Genomic DNA, 19,301 nt, shown 5'->3' on the forward strand with positions numbered 1-19,301 from the left:
TCACAGCTCCAGGGTCCCAGGTTCGATTTCCAGCTGGATCACTGTCTGTGCGGGGTCACTGTCTGTGCGGAGTCTGCATGTTCTCCCCGTGTCTGCTTGGGTTTCCTCCGGGTGCTTCGGTTTCCTCCAACAGTCCAAACAAAGATGTGCGGGTTAGGTGGATTGGTCACGCTAAATTGCCCCGTAGTGCCCAAACATGAGGTGGAGTTGCTCGGTTACGGGGATAGGGTGGAGGGGTGGGCATAGGTAGGTGCTCTTTCAGGGGCCAGTGTAAACTCGATGGGCCAAATAGCCTCCTTCTGTACTGTAACTTCTATGATTCTATGACTGCACAAAACCATGTGAAGTTTGAATTTCGGCGGGAGCGGCGTGCAGGGGCCTTCCGGGAGGTGAGTATTTACTTTAAAAGCACTTACCTTGCAGGAGCAGCTCTTTGAATTTCGGGGGGAGCGGCGGGCAGGGGCCTTCCGGGAGGTGAGTATTTACTTTAAAAGCACTTACCTTGCAGGAGCAGCTCTTTGAATTTCGGGGGGAGCGGAGTGCAGGGGCCTTCCGGGAGGTGAGTATTTACTTTAAAAGCACTTACCTTGCAGGAGCAGCTCTTTGAATTTCGGGGGGAGCGGCGTGCAGGGGCCTTCCGGGAGGTGAGTATTTACTTTAAAAGCACTTACCTTGCAGGAGCAGCCCTTTGAATTTCGGCGGGAGCGGCGTGCAGGGGCCTTCCGGGAGGTGAGTATTTACTTTAAAAGCACTTACCTTGCAGGAGCAGCCCGTTGAATTTCGGCGGGAGCGGCGGGCAGGGGCCTTCTGAGAGGTGAGTATTTACTTTAAAAGCACTTGCCTTGCAGGAGCAGCTCTTTGAATTTCGGCGGGAGCGGCGTGCAGGGGCCTTCCGGGAGGTGAGCATTTACTTTAAAAGCACTTACCTTGCAGGAGCAGCTCTTTGAATTTCGGCGGGAGCGGCGTGCAGGGGCCTTCCGGGAGGTGAGCATTTACTTTAAAAGAACTTACCTTGCAGGAGCAGCTCTTTGAAATTCGGCGGGAGCGGCAGGCAGGGGCCTTCCAGGAGGTGAGTATTTACTTTAAAAACACTTACCTGGTCCCGTTTCTGTTCTTCTTTTCTGTTTTATTTATTTTTTTTAAATTTTTCTATATAAGGTGGGAACCGGAAGTTCGACCCGCGGACTTCTGGGAAGGTCCCCCCCCCCCCCCCCCAACCCCCAACCAATAAATTCTGGTGGAGAGGAAACCCGAGACACTACACGTGTAGTGTCTCCCACCCGCCCTCCTCCTCTAACCTAATAATAAGACCCGTTGGTGTGAGGTAAGTGCCGTATTATATTATTATTTTATTTATTTATTTTTTATTTATTTATTAACCAGATCTTGGTTGGAATTTAGAGGGATGGCAGGGAAGGGAGTGCAATGTTCCTCCTGCAGGATGTTTGAGGTGAGGGATGCCGTTAGTGTCCCTGCTGATATTACCTGCAGGAAGTGCAGCCATCTCCAGCTCCTCCAAGACCGAGTTAGGGAACTGGAGCTGGAGTTGGATGAACTTCGGATCATTCGGGAGGCAGAGGTGGTCATAGATAGCAGCTTCAGGGAATTAGTTACACCAAAGATTGGAGATAGATGGGTAACTGTAAGAGGGACTGGGAAAAAGCAGTCAGTGCAGGGATCCCCTGCGGTCGTTCCCCTGAGTAACAAGTATACCGTTCTGGCAAATGCATATTTTCCAAGACAGTGTGACATTAAAACAGCACAGTTGCAAGATAATTTGACACGGTCTTGTGCTAATTGTCAAGGTCAAGGGATTGAATACACAGCAACATGAAGGCACCATTGTTCACAATGAGATAACAGCTAGGTCAGAAAAGCTGATGTTGCACATTGAAGATGGACGGCTTGCCATCAAATCAAATGTGTTTGAGTCTAACCCAAACCAATTAGGATTATATTGGGGTGTAATTAGACGACTTAAGACAGATATGAAAGTGTATAACTGAAAAGCTTCTCCCGGCCATTTTAGGTTTGGTTTTTATTGTCTTTGAAGGTGTGTTGTGCTGTGTTGTCTTTCTGTTAGTTTAGTCAGTTTTTGCCTTTGATTATAGTCTCCATTTTAGGTTTGGTTTTAGTGTTTAGTTTAGTCAGTTTTGTCCTTTATAGTCTCCATTTTAGAGATGTCTTTTGGGGGTTGTCAGTTTAACAGTCTGTGTCAGTGATGTTAGTCCACTTTTGACTTTGAGTTTGAGTTTAGCTGAAGATTAGCTTTCTCTCTCTCTTCATGTTTCATTGCCAGACTTTGACCTTTTAAAAAGTTACTTTCGAGCTGTCTGCCTAAGCAAAGAAAGATAATGTCTGTAATTCTCTGAAAGCTTCGAATTGTCTACGAATTGCCTTTTAAATGACTTTCAAATTGTAATCAAGCGACTACAAATAAAACAATTATTTTTGGCACCCGAGGAGTTTATACTGCAAATTTCTGCTGAGTTCCAGTATTCGCAAAGTGCTACTGATAACCGAATAGCAGAGATGATATAAATTCCTTCAACTATACAGTCAAATAATAGAAGGAATCAAACAACTTAACACAGTCTACAAATAGTACAAATCTTACAACTTGTCGTATTGCGCCAGGACTTGATTCATCAACTAAGTTTCCCCCAAACTTGGCGTGGTTCGACAGGTTAAGTTCCCTATAAATTAAAGTTTCCTTTAATTGGCGAGCCAGCCAGGAGGGGGGAGTACTGAGGACGACCTTCGGAGGCCCAGGTGACGACGGAAAGCTTCGAAGATAATCGAAGGAGGTCGGGAACCTGCGGGAAGCTTCGGAGATAATCGGAGGAGGCCCAAAAGACAGCCGGAACCCACGGCTAGACTGGGGTAAGAAATATCTTTTTCACCCATTAAAAGTCTTAAAGCCGCACCAATCAGTACTTCGACCCTTGAAAAGAACATTTTTTATAGACTGTGTTAAATAAGTCAAGTGCCAGTCGGTCAGACTATCAGACGTGACTGGAAGATTAGTCACTGCAGTAACTAAAATAAAACGGCAGTCAGCGATCAAGAAAAGTTATGGCTGATCCAATTCAAAGTGTAGATTCAGAGCCTTTAGCAGACAGAAAATTACTCCCCACTACATCCAAGGGGGGTACTGGAATACCAGATGTTTCTGTTGAAGATATGTTGGGGGATTGTAGATCTTTCACTCGTAGACATTTTAACCTATGTGAAACCTCAAAAAAAATTGAATCAAAGTATGATATCCCCAGAGGACAGTGGTCCTTCAATAATATCAAGAGAGCATGGGGAAAATGCACACGATTACACGGTGCAGAACGTGTAAAATGGTCCCTGGTAATTACGGGACAGATACACAGTCAGCAAGAGATCATTGTTAAAAATAAAAGTGATCATCAGCTTCAGTCCACTAAAGACCAACTAAGTGCAGTTCTTGAAGATTTGCAAGATGCAAAATCCAAACTTGAGCATTATGATGAAATTAGAACAGATTTGCAAAATAAAACCTCTGAACTCCAGCAGTTATCTGTTCAAATCGGAGAATTTCAAAATCAAGTTTTTAAAGTGGAGTCAAAATACCAACAGTTGCAATTAAATACTGAACGAAGTGATGCTGAGTATAGGTCTACTAAAAGGCAACTAATTGCAGTTGTTGAAGAATTGCAAGATGCAAAATCCAAACTTGAAACAGAATTGCAAGATGCAAAATCCAAACTTGAGCATTCTGATGAAATTAAAACAGGTTTGCAAGTTGCAAAATCCAAACTTGAGCATTATGATGAAATTAAAACAGATTTACGAGTTGCAAAATCCAAACTTGAGCATTATGATGAAATTAAAACAGATTTGCAAAACAAAACCTCTGAACTCCCAACAGTTATCTTTTCAAATAACAGAATTCCAAAATCAAGTCTTTGAAGTGGAGTCAAAATACCGACAATTGCAATTAAAAACTGAGCGAATTGAACTTGAAAATTGCAAGTTAGTGAAAGAAAGATGTGTTTTAGAAAGAAATATAACCAGCGTGACTGAACATTGCAATTCTTTGACAAACATGCTTTCTGTACAAAAGATTGAACAAACTCAGAAAGCAGTCCAAGCCACCCACCTAGTGGCACAATCGGCAATTGCACAGCCGAGATCAATCGTTAAACATAAATCATTTTCTCTGTCGGATGAATCAGACGAAGATAGTGTTCCTACAATACAAAATACTAAAGCAATTCGACTAGCCCCTTTAAAACGCAAACGGGTTAGAGTTGGAAGCAAAAAAATAGAAGAAGATGGTGAAACTATCATTAGAAACATATTTGACCACCAATGGGTTCATGAACAAATTGATCCTTCTAAAATTGACGAATGGTCCAAGGGTCTTCCACACCCTAAAAAGGGTGGTATGACCACATGGGATGGAATTCACAGATTACAAGCCATTTACAGTCTCCACCCATTTGATGGAGTACAAATTCTGACTATCATGCTAGGTACTCGTATAAGTTCAACCCTTAGAAATGAAGTAGAAGTTGCCCTTGGAGACGATTTGCAAAATTTAGAAGCTGGTTGGCTAACAATCAAGAATTGGCTATTACAATTTCGCCCCCCGAGGACCAATTGGTCTAAGATCACAGCTTGCTTTCAAAAAAAATGATGAAGATATTCAGGATTTTGAGGAAAGATTTTTACGTACTTGGATGGAATATTCAGGGATGACACTCGACCAGGAAAATGACACATGGGATGCAAGCACTTTAAGTCCATTAAAAACGGCTTTTATAGCCGGTGTTAAACCTGGAGTTTCTGCTGCCTTGAATTTGGTTTTACCAGCTTGGGCCACAGCTGGCACATACCGAGCCATAGTTGACCGATGCATTCAGATAGATCGTGGTTTGCACAATCAGGCAACTTTTAACACTGCAGCTGCTCAAATGCAGCCTGTTGCTCAAATCCAGCCCATGTTACCTGCTGCTCCAGCGGCGGCTGTTGCAGCACCTGCAGGAATATCAGCAGTAACTACAATTTCACCACCAGCGCTAGAACAAACATGTACCCTTGCTCCATTAAAATCACGTAAGAAAATACCACAATGTCTTTCCTGTGGTAGAGTAGGACACTGGATGGCAAAATGCTATCAAAAACAACGGCTAGATTCAAGAGTTGATAATGAAGTAGACAATGTTCACTACAATACATCTCCACCTCGTGGTCAACCATGTAACACGTACCAACAAGACACACCCAGTTTGGCTTCTGGTCAGCAACACTGGCTAAGCAACTACAACCATGGTTTGCTTTTACAGTTAATCAACAACAGTATCATAATAGCCCAACTGTTTACCACATGGCTTTACAGAATCATCTCAGGCAACTGCCTGTTCGGCCTTCCACCATTATCCAATATGAAGATGATGTTCTGATAACCTCTATCAATAAAGATGATCATGACAAAGATTTACGGATGGTCTTGAACCACCTCAGTACTAACAGTCACAAAGCTAGCTTTCACAAAGCACAAATTGCCCAGAAAGATGTTAACTTGGGACAGAAAATTTCCAAACGAAAAAGGGAACTTACTCAGAAGAGAACGGCTGCCATCAAAGCAGCTAAAGAACCCTCAATGTATCGCTAAAAAGTTGCCAAGAACTGTCAACTTAAGAAAACTGCCATTATTCTGAACGTTGCTTTATTAATTTAAAGAAATTAACATATCTTGTTAGCTGTGTTTCCTTTAACAGAATCGGCAAATTCATCTACAGAAAATCAGGATACAGCACAAGATTGGTTCAGTTATATATTTAATAAGTTATTGTATTTGATATTTTAAAATAAATGTTTGGAATTAGCCTGGAAATTAAAACTTCAAACAATGTGGAAGCTGGTTTTAAAAAAAACCAACAATCTTTGATTAAAAGCCAAAAGAACATATCGTTCAAAGAAATTTGATAACGGGAATTTGGCAGCAATCCAACTTTTACTCCCAGTCCATTTGAGTGACAAAAAAAAGTTTAAAGATGCGAATGGCATCATTCCAAGCTATACGCCTCTTTTTGTCTCTGCAAGAAAATTAACCCTTTCAACAAGCTTTTGTGTATTATCCAGAAGATGTCAAAGGCTTGACATCAATTTTGATAATCATTTTACCATTTATTACTAGATCATATGTTCAACTTTTATTGTATAATAATTTTACATGAAGTTATTATTAATTACCAATGTGATCAAATTTGATTAATTTATTAATTATAATAATTATTTTGAAATGCCTGTTGCAATGTTAATTCCATTTTATTGTTTAAAACTGCAATGATTCTTTGCGCTTTTACCTATCCTATCGCATTAATGATGTATTTTAATCTTTTCTGATATATCTCAATTTTTCGATTTATCAAAGGGCCGACTGTAGAAGCCAGGTATTTCGAATACAACTAGTATAGGTAAAAGATAGCTGTTTAAGCATAAATGTTGAGCCCCAGTTTTAAATACCCATTTATACAGCATAATTCACTTTTACTGAGGTCCGTTGTTCTGGCAAATGCATATTTTCAAAGACAGTGTGACATTAAAACAGCACAGTTGCAAGATAATTTGACACTGTCTTGTGCTAATTGTCAAGGTCAAGGGATTGAATACACAGCAACATGAAGGCACCATTGTTCACAATGCAGATAACAGCTAGGTCAGAAAAGCTGATGTTGCACATTGAAGATGGACGGCTTGCCATCAAATCAAATGTGTTTGAGTCTAACCCAAACCAATTAGGATTATATTGGGGTGTAATTAGATGACTTAAGACAGATATGAAAGTGTATAACTGAAAAGTTTCTCCCGGCCATTTCAGGTTTGGTTTTTATTGTCTTTGAAGGTGTGTTGTGCTGTGTTGTCTTTCTGTTAGTTGAGTCAGTTTTTGCCTTTGATTATAGTCTCCATTTTAGGTTTGGTTTTAGTGTTTAGTTTAGTCAGTTTTGTCCTTTATAGTCTCCATTTTAGAGATGTCTTTTGGGGGTTGTCAGTTTAACAGTCTGTGTCAGTGATGTTAGTCCACTTTTGACTTTGAGTTTGAGTTTAGCTGAAGATTAGCTTTCTCTCTCTCTCTTCATGTTTCATTGCCAGACTTTGACCGTTTAAAAGTTACTTTCGAGCTGTCTGCCTAAGCAAAGAAAGATAATGTCTGTAATTCTCTGAAAGCTTCGAATTGTCTACGAATTGCCTTTTAAATGACTTTCAAATTGTAATCAAGCGACTACAAATAAAACAATTATTTTTGGCACCTGAGGAGTTTATACTGCAAATTTCTGCTGAGTTCCAGTATTCGCAAAGTGCTACTGATAACCGAATAGCAGAGATGATATAAATTCCTTCAACTATACAGTCAAATAATAGAAGGAATCAAACAACTTAACACAGTCTACAAATAGTACAAATCTTACAACTTGTCGTATTGCGCCAGGACTTGATTCATCAACTAAGTTTCCCCCAAACTTGGCGTAGTTCGACAGGTTAAGATCCTATCAATTATTAGATTCCTTCACTTGCATAGCGGACTCCCAAGGACTTCGGAGTTTTGTGGTGGCCAGGGTTAGACTGTAACTTCTAGTGACTGGTGCAGCAATGTGCAGCTTGTCAGGAGCACCAGAAGCCCCCCTCCATCGGTCTGGCTCCACCCTTGGGAGTGACTGGGACGCTCCTAGGAGCATTTACAAGACGTCGCCGGGCCCTTCTTGGGCTCAAATGTTTCTGCTCCTGATCGAAGCCCATTGAAAGTGGATGGATTTGCACCAGATGTCTTCCATCGTGGAGAAGTTGAGCCAATCCTTCAGCACCCATGAATTCCAGAGGTGATTGTCACTGACAATGGTACCCCCCTTTAACAGTGACGAATTTCAAGGATTTATACACACTATTAGGGTGAAACATATTCGAACTGCCCTGTATCACCCATCTTCCAACTTTCTGGCGGAACGGGCAGTTTAGACATTTAAATGAGTCATGAAAAAACAGACTGCAGGGTCAGTTGATACAAGCTGGCATGGTTCCTACTTACCAGACTAAGCGACATGCTACAACCGGGGTAGCGCTGGCAGAGTTGCTGATGGGCCGATGGCTCCAGACCTGCTTACATCTGACGTTACCTAACCTTGGCGGGAAGGTGGAAAAGAAGCAGGGCCTCCAAAAGAGATACAACGATTATCCAACGCGTGGCAGAGGCTTTAAACGTTGGGACACAGTCCGCTTTCAAAATTTCAGAGTCGCCGCCCAGTGGATTCCAGGGACAGAACAGGGACACTCTCTTTCACGGTCAAGACTACAGAATGGACTATGCAAAAATCCGTGGGCCCCTCAAAGGCAGGGAACATGCCCCAGGACAACCACGCCAAATGAATCGGTCCACCACACCCCAGTCTGCCATCCTTGAACCAAAATACAGACCTGTGCCCAGGCCAGCAGGATGCAGACAACTCAGTATCTGATGTGGACATTGGATCCTCAGTATTTTCGGAGGCCATTACAGTCAGAGACGGACCTCCGGCAGAGCCACTTTGGGTGGAAAAAGCACCCCCCAAGTTGATACACACCCACAAAATGACCCCACAGTTGCAAGAAGCACAGTCACAGGCAAAATGGCGAAAGAGACTCTCTCTGCAACCAGCTACCATGGGATCTTCAGACCTTGGGGGTGAGGGATGTAATAACCCTCACAAAACGCATGGGGACACCCCAATTTATCTCCCCATGGGATTTGTGGAATACGAGCTCCCCCGCTAGTGAGCAGAAGCCCATCAGCTCCGGTTTGTAGAAATCACCCCATAAAAGTCGGCCCAGACGGAGACTGGCGCGAATATTACTCCCGATTGGGACCTTGAAAGTGTAAGCTGCGTTGCTGTGTTTACATTTGTTGTCAAATTGGATTTACCTTCTCGGGTCTCCTGAAGTTTTATAACTAATATGTAATTAAGAAATCAAAATTTTCATGAATTGTCCTTGCGGAAAGTTTGAATTGCCAATAGTTACCTCTGCTGTTTCTTGAGGTACACATCATTGACTGGAGATGATACCAGATGTCTGGTAAATTGCAAACGTTACACCGCAGTTGATGAAAAGGAAAGGGATAAACCCAGTAATTAGAGGCCAATCAATTTAACATAGGTTGTTGGGATGATTTTAGAGACGTTATGATCCTTGGCCAGTCCGTGGTGGTGAGTGGAGAAGAGAGAGAGAGAGAGAGAGAGAGAGAGGAGAAGAGAAGAGATCCAATTAGGGACCAATAACATTTTGTTTAAAGTAGATAAGAGTTGAGATTCAAGATTGGATTGGATTTGTTTATTGTCACGTGTACCGAGGTACAGTGAAAAGTATTTTTCTGCGAGCAGCTCAACAGATCATTAAGTGCATGAGAAGAAAAGGGAATAAAAACACAACATATACAATGTAACTACATAAGCACTGGCATCGGATGAAGCAATAAGGGTGTAGTGTTAATGAAATCAGTCCATAAGAGGGTCATTTAGGAGTCTGGTGACAGTGGGGAAGAAGCTGTTTTTGAGTCTGTTCGTGCGTGTTCTCAGACAAGAGTCCACAGGTTTTGAACAAAAAAAACTTGAGTATACAAGTTCAGAAAGGAAAACAATTTGTAATATGTATCTTATACTCGTAACATTCAGGGCAAGTATGAAGTACATAAGAATTAACAGACAAACTGTGGTTGGACACACCACACTGCAGAGTAAATAACAAATGCAACCAAGACAGAGTCCATGGATTTCTCAAGAACCCATCCAACATCAGTAAACACCAAATCAAACAATCTTGTTGAAACTCTGCCTCACAAAGGATTCTCAGCTTCAACTTCAAAGATCTCTCCTTGGGATTCGCTCCAAAGTTTGTTCCACTCGGGTGGTTTTAACAGTTGCCCACCTCACAAAATTTTCAATCCTGCCTTCCGAGATTCCTTTTCCCTGGATTCCCGAGTACACTGAAACACAAGCTCACACACACAATTTCAGCTCTTCGGCTGTGCCGAGCAGAACAGCACTGCTCCAAAGAGATACTTTTGCCCCAGCAGCCCGCAATACGGAGTCAGTCTGCTAAGTTCATTCTTTTATTTGGAGCCTATTTGTTCCCATCTTTTAACTTCCTTAACGGGACCTATTCCTATTCCTGTGACACTTCTGGCTGACAGATTGCCTCAAGAGGAGTGGTTCACTTACCCTTGAACTGCTCTGGGGATCTCAAAAGTCTACCCTTGTTACCAGGCAGGAACAAGCAATGAAATATTGCATACCCTAAACGTTACAATCTCCACAGGCTGCAAATTTAGCACTAAGGGACACAGAGGTTAATGGGTTTCATGAGATAACAAATTTAACTGACACTTGGACAAGTACAGATCAATAAATTTTAATGGAATATTATGTTTGACTAATTTGATAGCATTCTTTGATGAATTAGTAGGGAAGACTGGTGAGGGTAGTGTTTTGATACTATTTACATGGACTATCAAAAGTATTTGGCAAATAATCACATCATAGACTGGTTAGCAAACTTAAAGCCCATGGGATTAAAAAGTGCAACATGAATACAAAATTGGCTAAAGATCATGGTGGTGAATGGTGTTTTTTAGACTATCGGGAAGTACATTGTTTTGTTCTCCAAGAGTAAGGATTAGGACCTCTTTCTGAAACATATTCATGACCTGGAATTTGGTATACATGGCATAATTTCAGAGTCTGTGGATCAAACTCAAGAGATGTAATAAACAATGAAGAGAATGGGAACACACTTCAGAAGAATATAACTGTCCAGTGAAATGGGCAAGCACACGGCAGATAAAATTTAACGCAGAGAAGCATGCAGTGATTCATTTTGGTAGAAAGAATGAGGGGAAGCAATATGACTTGCATAGTACACTTTTAACAGCACTGCAGGTACATACAGGTCTGGGGCTTGAGGTACACAAATCTCTGAGAAGGTTAAGTTGGAAAACTATTGAAAAAGTGCATGGAAGCTTGGTTTTATTAAGAGAAGAATAGAGTACAATGGCAAGTTGCAAAACCTTTATTAAACACTGGTGAGGCCTCAGCTGGAATACTGTTTTAATTTCACGTAAAGGAGGATATCAAGGTCTTGGAGAAATGTAGAAGAGATTTACTGGAATAGCACGAGGAATGAGGAACTTCACTGGAGAGATTGGCGAAGCGGGGGTTTTCTTCTTAGAGCAGAGAAGGCTAAGCAGAGATTTGATTGAGCTGTCAAAATCAAGAATGTTTTTACTTAATAGTTTTTTATATTTATTCTTTCATAGGATGTGGGCGTCGTTGGCCAGGCCAGCGTTTGTTTGTTGTCCATCCCTAATTACCCTTGAGGTGGTGGTGATGAAAATGAAATGAAAATCGCTTATTGTCACAAGTAGGCTTCAAATGAAGTTACTATGAAAAGCTCCTAGTCGCCACATTCCAGCGCCTGTTCGGGGAGGCTGTTACGAGAATTGAACCGTGCTGCTGGCCTGCCTTGGTCTGCTTTCAAAGCCAGCGATTTAGCCCTCTGCTAAACAGCCCCTGTACTTTCTTGAATTGCTGCGACCCACACAGTGCAGGTACAACCAGTGTTGTTCAGAAGTGAGTTCCCACCACAGCAAAGGAACAGCGATATAGATCCATGTCAGGATATTATGTGTGGCTTGGTTGGGAATTTGCGGTGATGTTTCATCAAAAACAAATGTATTCCAGTCGTCGAAGGGTTGGTAAACGGAGGACAGATATGGGTCAACTGTCTGTCTCTTTAATGTAAATTCTAGGACATTTTACGTAGTCCATTTTAAAAACCATCAGATTTTCCATAGATAATAAATAATAACAATAACAATCTCTACAATTGTCACAAGGAAGCTTACATTCACACTGCAATGAAAATCCCCTAGTCGCCACACTCCGCCGCCTGTTCAAGTACACAAAGGGAGAATTCAGAATGTCCAATTCACCTAACAGCACGTCTTTTTGGGACTTGTGGGAGAAAACCAGAGCACCCGGAGGAAACCCACGCAGACACGGGGACAACGTGCAGACTCCGCACAGAACAGTGACCCAAGCTGGGAATCGAACCTGGGACCCTGGAGCTGTGAAGCAATAGTAGATTTCCCCAGATGCGCTGATGGAATCTTTACTCCACCCATCTCAAACTATTCAAATTGTATGGAGGATGTCAGGGGTTTTCTTGCCCACTAAACAAAATGGTGGTGTGCTGTCAAGTACCTAGGCTACATGTCCCAGCGACTAGACTGTATCAAGCAGCACGTCCCCATGGCTGTTCACAACAGGCAAAATACTGACTGTACTTGACCAGCCCATGCTTATAAAAGTCAGAATATAGTGCCCAACATTAGAAATGGTCTGAAATTAGACAACACTTGCTCAACAATCCTGATTGCACTAAAAATTACACTAATAACCAACTGAGGATTATCAGTCGGGTTCACGGTTTGGCTCACTGAAGCATACCAGAAGCTACATATTCACACACAGGACCCTATCGTTTCCACTCATTCCAGCTTTTCCCAATCGACAAAAGCCAGGGGGACGGTCATTTCCTGGTTCATTCCCCGTGGCAATGCCCTGATCAGAGTTGACTTGCCCGGTTTGAATTAAAATAAAAGCTAGTTAGTTAACTGTCCTGTGGTACATTCTCCGTGGCTACACCTTTACTAATCAGAGTCCACTTGCCAACAAATGAGCACCTTCTTCTCATGCAGTATAAATTGCTGTTTCCTTTGAGATTTGAGATTCTTGGAATTCGGTTCTGATGAATGGAAGGTGAGAAGCTTCAACAGCGTGTCCCTTTTTTTCAGAAATCCTCAGGTTCTGTACCAGCATATGACTACAGTAGAAGCTAATTTGTTCCAATAAGATTTCAGCTATTAGTGTTCATATGTGAATTGACAATTTTCAGCATGTCATTCAAACATACGAACAAGGATCAGGAGCAAGTCATTCGGCCCTGGAATCTTCTCCGCCATTTAATAAGATCCCGGTTGATCTGATAGTACCCTCAAATCTGCATCATGCCTAAACCCCGATAAACTATCATCCTCTTATTTACCTCAAATCTATCCACCTCTGCCTTAAGTCAATGGTTCTGCTTCCATGCCTTTTCAGGAAGTGAGTTCCAAAGATGCACTACCCTCTGAAAGAAAAAATACTGTCTTGCCTGTTTTGAATGGCTAACCTCTTATTTTTAAACAGTGAACAGTGTAGATTCTCTGACAAGAGGAAACATCCTCTCCCCATCTATCCTGTCAATACCCCTCAGGATCTTATATTTCAATCAAATCTAAACTCCAGCAGATACAAGCCTAGCCTATCTAATCTTTCCTCATAGGACAAGCTACCCATTCCAGGTAAACCTTCTCTGAACTGCTTCCAACGCATTTACATCCTTCCTTAAATAAGGTAACTAATACTGTACACAGTACTCCAGATGTGGGTTCACGAGTGCTCTTCCTATTTTTCCTATGACAGATGGTATGCTAACTGGCCTGGTTTCCCACTTTCTGTCTTCCTCCTTATTTGAATAAAGGTAATACATCTTCCATCTTCAATGGTAAAATTAAAACCAATGCACCATTTCACTAGCCACTTGTTTTACGACCCTGGGAGGGTCCATCAGGACCTGGGCACTTGTACCACATCTCTGGTGATTGTCATTTTCCCGAATTCCCCCCTCCCTTCCATTTCCTGATTTATAGCTGCTTCTGGGATGTTACTTGTATCCTCCATAGTGAAAACAGATGCAAAATACCTGTTAAATTCATCTGCCATTTCCTGTTTTCCATTATCAATTCTCCAGACTCACTTTCTATAGAACCAATTCTCATTTTGTTTACTTGTTTCTTTTTTAAAAAAAATATTTATAGAAACTTACCATCCATTTTTACATTTCTGGCCAGTGTTTGCACACACTAATTTTCCTCCTTTAGTCATCCTTTGCTGTTCCATAATTCTGTCCAATCTTCTGATCTTACCTACCTTTGCACAACTATATGCTTTTTCTTTAAGTTTGATACTATCTTTAACCTTTCTAATGAACCATGAATGGTGTATCCATCCCTTGAACTTATCTTATTCACTGCAGTGTCTATCTTGTATATTCGGAAATATCCCCTGAAATGTTTGTTACTGCATCTCTATTGACCTTAACCTAATTAGCCAATTCACTTTAGCTAGCTCTGCTTTTATGCCCTCATGATTGCCCTTATTTAAGTTTAAAAATGTAATCTTGGACCCACACCTCGCTCCCTCAAACTGAATCTAAAATTATGGTCGCTGCTGCCGGGGGAAACCTTCACTATGAGATCATGAATGAATCTCATCAAAGCTACTGTATAAGGAGCCGAGGGAGAGTGTCTGCACAAATATCAGCTCGGAATACCATTCTCTCCACCGTGGGACTAGGCAGGGATGTCCTATGTCCCCCCTGTTTGCACTCACGATTGAGCCGTTGGCCATCGCGTTAAGAAGTTCAAGGGTATGGAAAGGGATAGTGCGGGGGGAAATAGAGCATAGGGTGTCCTTGCATGCCGATGACTTGTTATACGTGTCGGAACTAAGTGTGTCAATAGGGGGAATACTGGAGCTGCTTCGGGAGTTTGGGGTACAAATTAATTCTAGACAAGAGTGAATATTTTGTGGTGTCTCGGCCGGGGGTGGGGGGCAGGGTGGGGGGCTGCCATTCCATAGGGCAGGGACTCACTTTAGATCCCTGGGGGTGCAGGTTGCTCGGGATTGGAGGGGCTCCCTGGTACAACATTTCTAGTTTGGTGGGGAGGGTGAAAGCTGATCTGGCAAAGTGGGATGGTCTCCCTCTGTCACCTGCGGGTCGGGTACAGGCGGTTAAAATGAACGTGTTGCCGCGATTTCGGTTTATTTTTCAATGCCTGCCAATTTTCCTGCCAACGGCATTTTTTAGAGAGATCAATGGGATGATTACCTCATTCACATGAGGAGGGAAGGTGGCCAGAATGAGAGAGGAAGGCAGGCAAGGGATCTGGGTCTTCCGAACCTGATGTATTATTACTGGGCGGCAAATGTGGAGACGGTACGAAGCTGGGTCAGAGGGGTTGACTCCCAGTGGGTCAGAATGGAGAGGAGTTTGTGGAGGGGGTCGGGATTGAAGACACTAGCAACAGCGCCGCTCCCGTAGGCACCGGGGAAATACTCAGGGAATCCGTTAGTAATAGCTTTGTTGAGAATTTGGAGGCAGTTTCGCCAGCATTTCAGGTTGGGGACCAGGGTCAAGGGAAATGCCAATTCGGGGGAACCATAGATTTGAGCCAGGGCAGTGGAATGGAAATTTTCAGAGATGGGAGGAGAAAGGACTTAGGACACAAAGATTTGTTTCTTAGGGGTAGGTTTGCAGGATTTAAGGAGCTGGGAGCGAAGTATGGGCTGGAGCAGGGGGAAATATTCAGATACATGCAGGCTCAAGACTTTGCCCGAAAGGAGATACAGAGCTTCCCGGTAGACACAGCCTCCACATTGATGGAGGAGGTGTTGACAACAGGGGTACTGGAGAAGGCACCGCTGGATGGGACCAATGCAAAGTGTGAGGAAGAGTTGGGAGAGAGTATGGAGGAGGGGTTCTGGTGTGAGGTGCTCCGGAGGTCAAATTTGAAGTGACGGGAAGGATTGAGGGGATCTACAATTCATGGGCGTTATTCGTGACTAGGGGTGATTTCTGACTCCTTTTTGTTATTTGTTTATGTTAACATGCGGGATGCTGTTTGGGGATTTGGTTGGAGGATAGGATTGTTGTTATTGATATGGGGATTGACATTGCATTTGTAACTGATTATTGTTTATTGTTGGTGGGTGTAAATTTGGGAGCAAATGTGAAAAAGGAGAATAAAAATATATATTTGTTTTTTAATGAATTAATCTGATCTCATTACACAATACCAGGTCTAGGTTAGCCTGCTCTCTAGTTGGTTCCAGAACATGCTGTTCTCAGAAGCTATCCTGAAAATATTCTAGAAACTCTTCATCTAGGCTACCTTTGCCTATCTGACTTTCCCAGTCTATGTTTAGATTAAGATCTCCAATGATCATCACTGTGCTTTTCTGATAACGTCCCATTATTTCTTCCTTTATTGAAACACAGAAAACAGGAGCAAGGGTAAGCCATTCCGCCCTTCGGCCCTGCTTTGCCGTTCATTATGATCATGGTTGATCTTGCAAATCAGTAACCTGTTCATGCTTTTCCCCCCATATCTTTTGATCCCTTTAGCCCCCATCTAACTCCTTCTTGAAAATATACATGTTTAGGCCTCAACTGCTTTCATGTTCAATGTACAGCAAGAAGTCTTACAACACCAGGTTAAAGTCCAACAGGTTTGATTTGAATCACTAGATTTTGGAACACAGCTCCTTCCTCAGCTCACCCCAGTCCAACACCGGCATCTCCACTTCATGTTAGATGTGCAGGATGTAAATGCATTAGAAGCAGTTCGGAGAAGATTCAATAGGAACGGGCAGATTAAAGTTATAGAACATAGAACATTACAGCGCAGTACAGGCCCTTCGGCCCTCGATGTTGTGCCGACCTGTGAAACCAATCTAAAGCCCATCTACACTATTCTCTTATCATCCATATGTTTATCCAATGACCATTTAAATGCCCTTAATGTTGGCAAGTCCACTACTGTTGCAGGCAGGGCATTCCACGCCCTTACTACTCTCGGAGTAAAGAAGCTACCTTTGACATCTGTCCTATATCTATCTCCCCTCAATTTAAAGCTATGTCAAAACAGCCTTAAGTCCCTCATCTCTTACAAAGAAAGGTTGGAGGCGCTAGGTTTGTAGAAGCAACTTGATCAAAACCTTTAAGATCCTGAGGGGTATTGGCAGGGTGGATGTTTCTTCTTGTGGGAGAATCTAGAACATGGGGTCACTTTTTAAAGGGGAGGGGTCACTCATTTAAGACAGAGATGAGGATAATTTTTCTCTCTCAGAGGGTTGGGAGTCTCTGAAATTCTTCCTCAACAGACAGTGGAAGCAGTCTTTCAATATTTTTAAGAGAGAGCTGAATAGATTCTTGGTTAATGGGTGGGGGGGGGGGGGGGGGGGGGGGTATATACCGGAATGCGGGTTTGACGTTATAAGCAGATCAGCCACAATATTATTGAATAACGGAGCAGGCTCGAGGGACCGAGAGCCCCATTCCTGCTCCTAATTCAAACTTTGGTAGATCATAGTCATCACTGTCACATGGCTATGGGATAGATTTATCATCTGAACCACCTGAAATCAATCTATTAAAATCAGGCAAGTTCTGGAATGGATGAGCAATCCTCTCCAGTGGATCATAGCCCAGGAATAAAGATGGTAAAGGTGCTACACTTTTCCAGTCCACACTCAAAAATGTCAGAATAATGATAAAAAATAGATAATAATTTAATCATTTGGACAAGGCACATATAAAGCATGAATACCCGCCCACTATGTACTTCTGATTATTATGAATGCAGAAATATCTGTACGATTAATCACTTGTCACTGGCCAGAAGAGACACATTTGAAGATATCTCTTTATAACATTCGTCATTACAATATGTAAATATTTAATATAGAATCTTTCCTTTTAATATCCATAGAACCCCAACAGTACAGGAGGCCACCATTTGGCCCATCGAGTCTGCACCAATCCTCTGAAAGAGCATCCTACCTAGGCCCAATCCCATACCTTATCCCCATAACCCCACCTAACCTACACATCTTTGGACTATGAGAGGAAACCAGCGCACCTGGAGGAAAGCCACGCAGACACAGAGAGAACGTCCACAGTCACCCAAAGCTGGAATCGAACCCGGGTCACTGGGGCTGTGAGGCAGCACGCCTAATCACCGTGCCGCTTACATATGTACATGTTATCCAAATAGTGTATGTAAACTTATTTATAAAATTGATTGGCAAATAATTTAATCAGCTGTGAAAGTGTTCTCTTGCTAGATTAAAGACATGGGCCATATTTTGCTGAAGTGGGGCATCTCGTGGCTCATTCTGTTACTTAGACTTACAAGTGTGCATTTAGATTCTTAACATTTCTTGCCCAAAGGTTGCTGGTAGTGAGAGCTGAAAATAGAGTGGTGAGAGCAACTGGACAATGGTGAACAGGACAAATTATAACTCCTTAACGAATGAGAATTAAGGATTGAGAAAAGATTGGGAAATGTCAAATCAGATACAGAAATATAGATAAGATAGAGTGGGAAAATTAAAAATGTTAAATTTGACATCTTTATATCTTTTGAACAATTGGCAGCATAAAAGAATGAGACTTTAAATTAATAACTTTACTTTGTGGGCAGGAGGGGATGATTAGTAGTCATTAACAATGATCAGATTATTAAACTTATACGAATTGTACAACTTAACATTCATGAGTTTAATGGAGATGTAACAACCTCATGAAAATCACATGGAGATTAAGCAAGAGAACATTTTTCTGAAGCAGAGTGGCACAGATCTAGCAGAAACATATGACAATGAACTTATGAAATATCTCTTCCTCACCACAAATTACTGGCCTATTTCTGCATTAATAAGGCATGCGCTGTTCTTTCAGCAAAATCTGGCCCCATGTGATCCCAATTGCATCTGGAACAATTTATTTAAAGTGGACAAATGGTTCTCAAAATAATTTTATTGGGCCCTGAAAAAATATGTAATGGTATGTGACAACGTGGAAGTACAAGAAAAATTTCAAAGCAAGTTCAAATTAAAGCCCGTCAAAGAGTCAGAAACTATAGTAAGACATCTTGTAAAAAATTAATACACAAGCTTCATAAGAATATTGAATCGCCATTTATTACCTGATTCAAATGTTGGCATCTTTAAGTCACCTTGATTCAACTCTGTGCCATATTTTAATTTATGATATTTTGCCCTAAAAAGAAACAAAATTGTTAGTGTACATGTAGCTTTTGAAAAATCCATCTCAATGAGAATGGCAATACTAATGTTGCAGTCGATCTTTACTTTATCTATTCATGAGATGTTGTCCATTCATAATTTCAGCGGTGAGTTACCTCAAATATAATGGGGTTAAGAGTCAACAACATGGCTTTCAGTATGGTGTCACAAATATACCAGACCTGGTAAGGATGATAGATTTCTTTTTCTGAAAGAGAAACAATGAGTTTTCCCAACAATCTAGTAGTTTCATCATGGTCCCCATAAATGATACTAGATTTTGTTTCAAACTTTTAAAGTTCATTGAATTTAAATTTCCCAATTTTG

At 41.8% G+C, this 19,301-nt stretch overlaps 1 protein-coding gene across 4 annotated transcripts in view; it reads right to left on the minus strand.

Annotated features, from left to right (window-relative positions):
- Positions 1-19,301, minus strand: part of strn3 (striatin, calmodulin binding protein 3) — a 437,029-nt gene that overhangs the window by 259,549 nt on the left and 158,179 nt on the right. For all 4 annotated transcript variants that reach the window (XM_072488228.1, XM_072488218.1, XM_072488210.1 and 1 more), the window contains one exon: positions 18,875-18,948. In XM_072488228.1, coding sequence (XP_072344329.1) covers positions 18,875-18,948 — 74 coding nt within the window. The remainder of the gene's footprint in view (positions 1-18,874; positions 18,949-19,301) is intronic.

The sequence above is a fragment of the Scyliorhinus torazame genome, chromosome 2 (genome assembly GCF_047496885.1).
Source record: "Scyliorhinus torazame isolate Kashiwa2021f chromosome 2, sScyTor2.1, whole genome shotgun sequence".
Taxonomy (NCBI): Eukaryota; Metazoa; Chordata; class Chondrichthyes; order Carcharhiniformes; family Scyliorhinidae; genus Scyliorhinus; species Scyliorhinus torazame.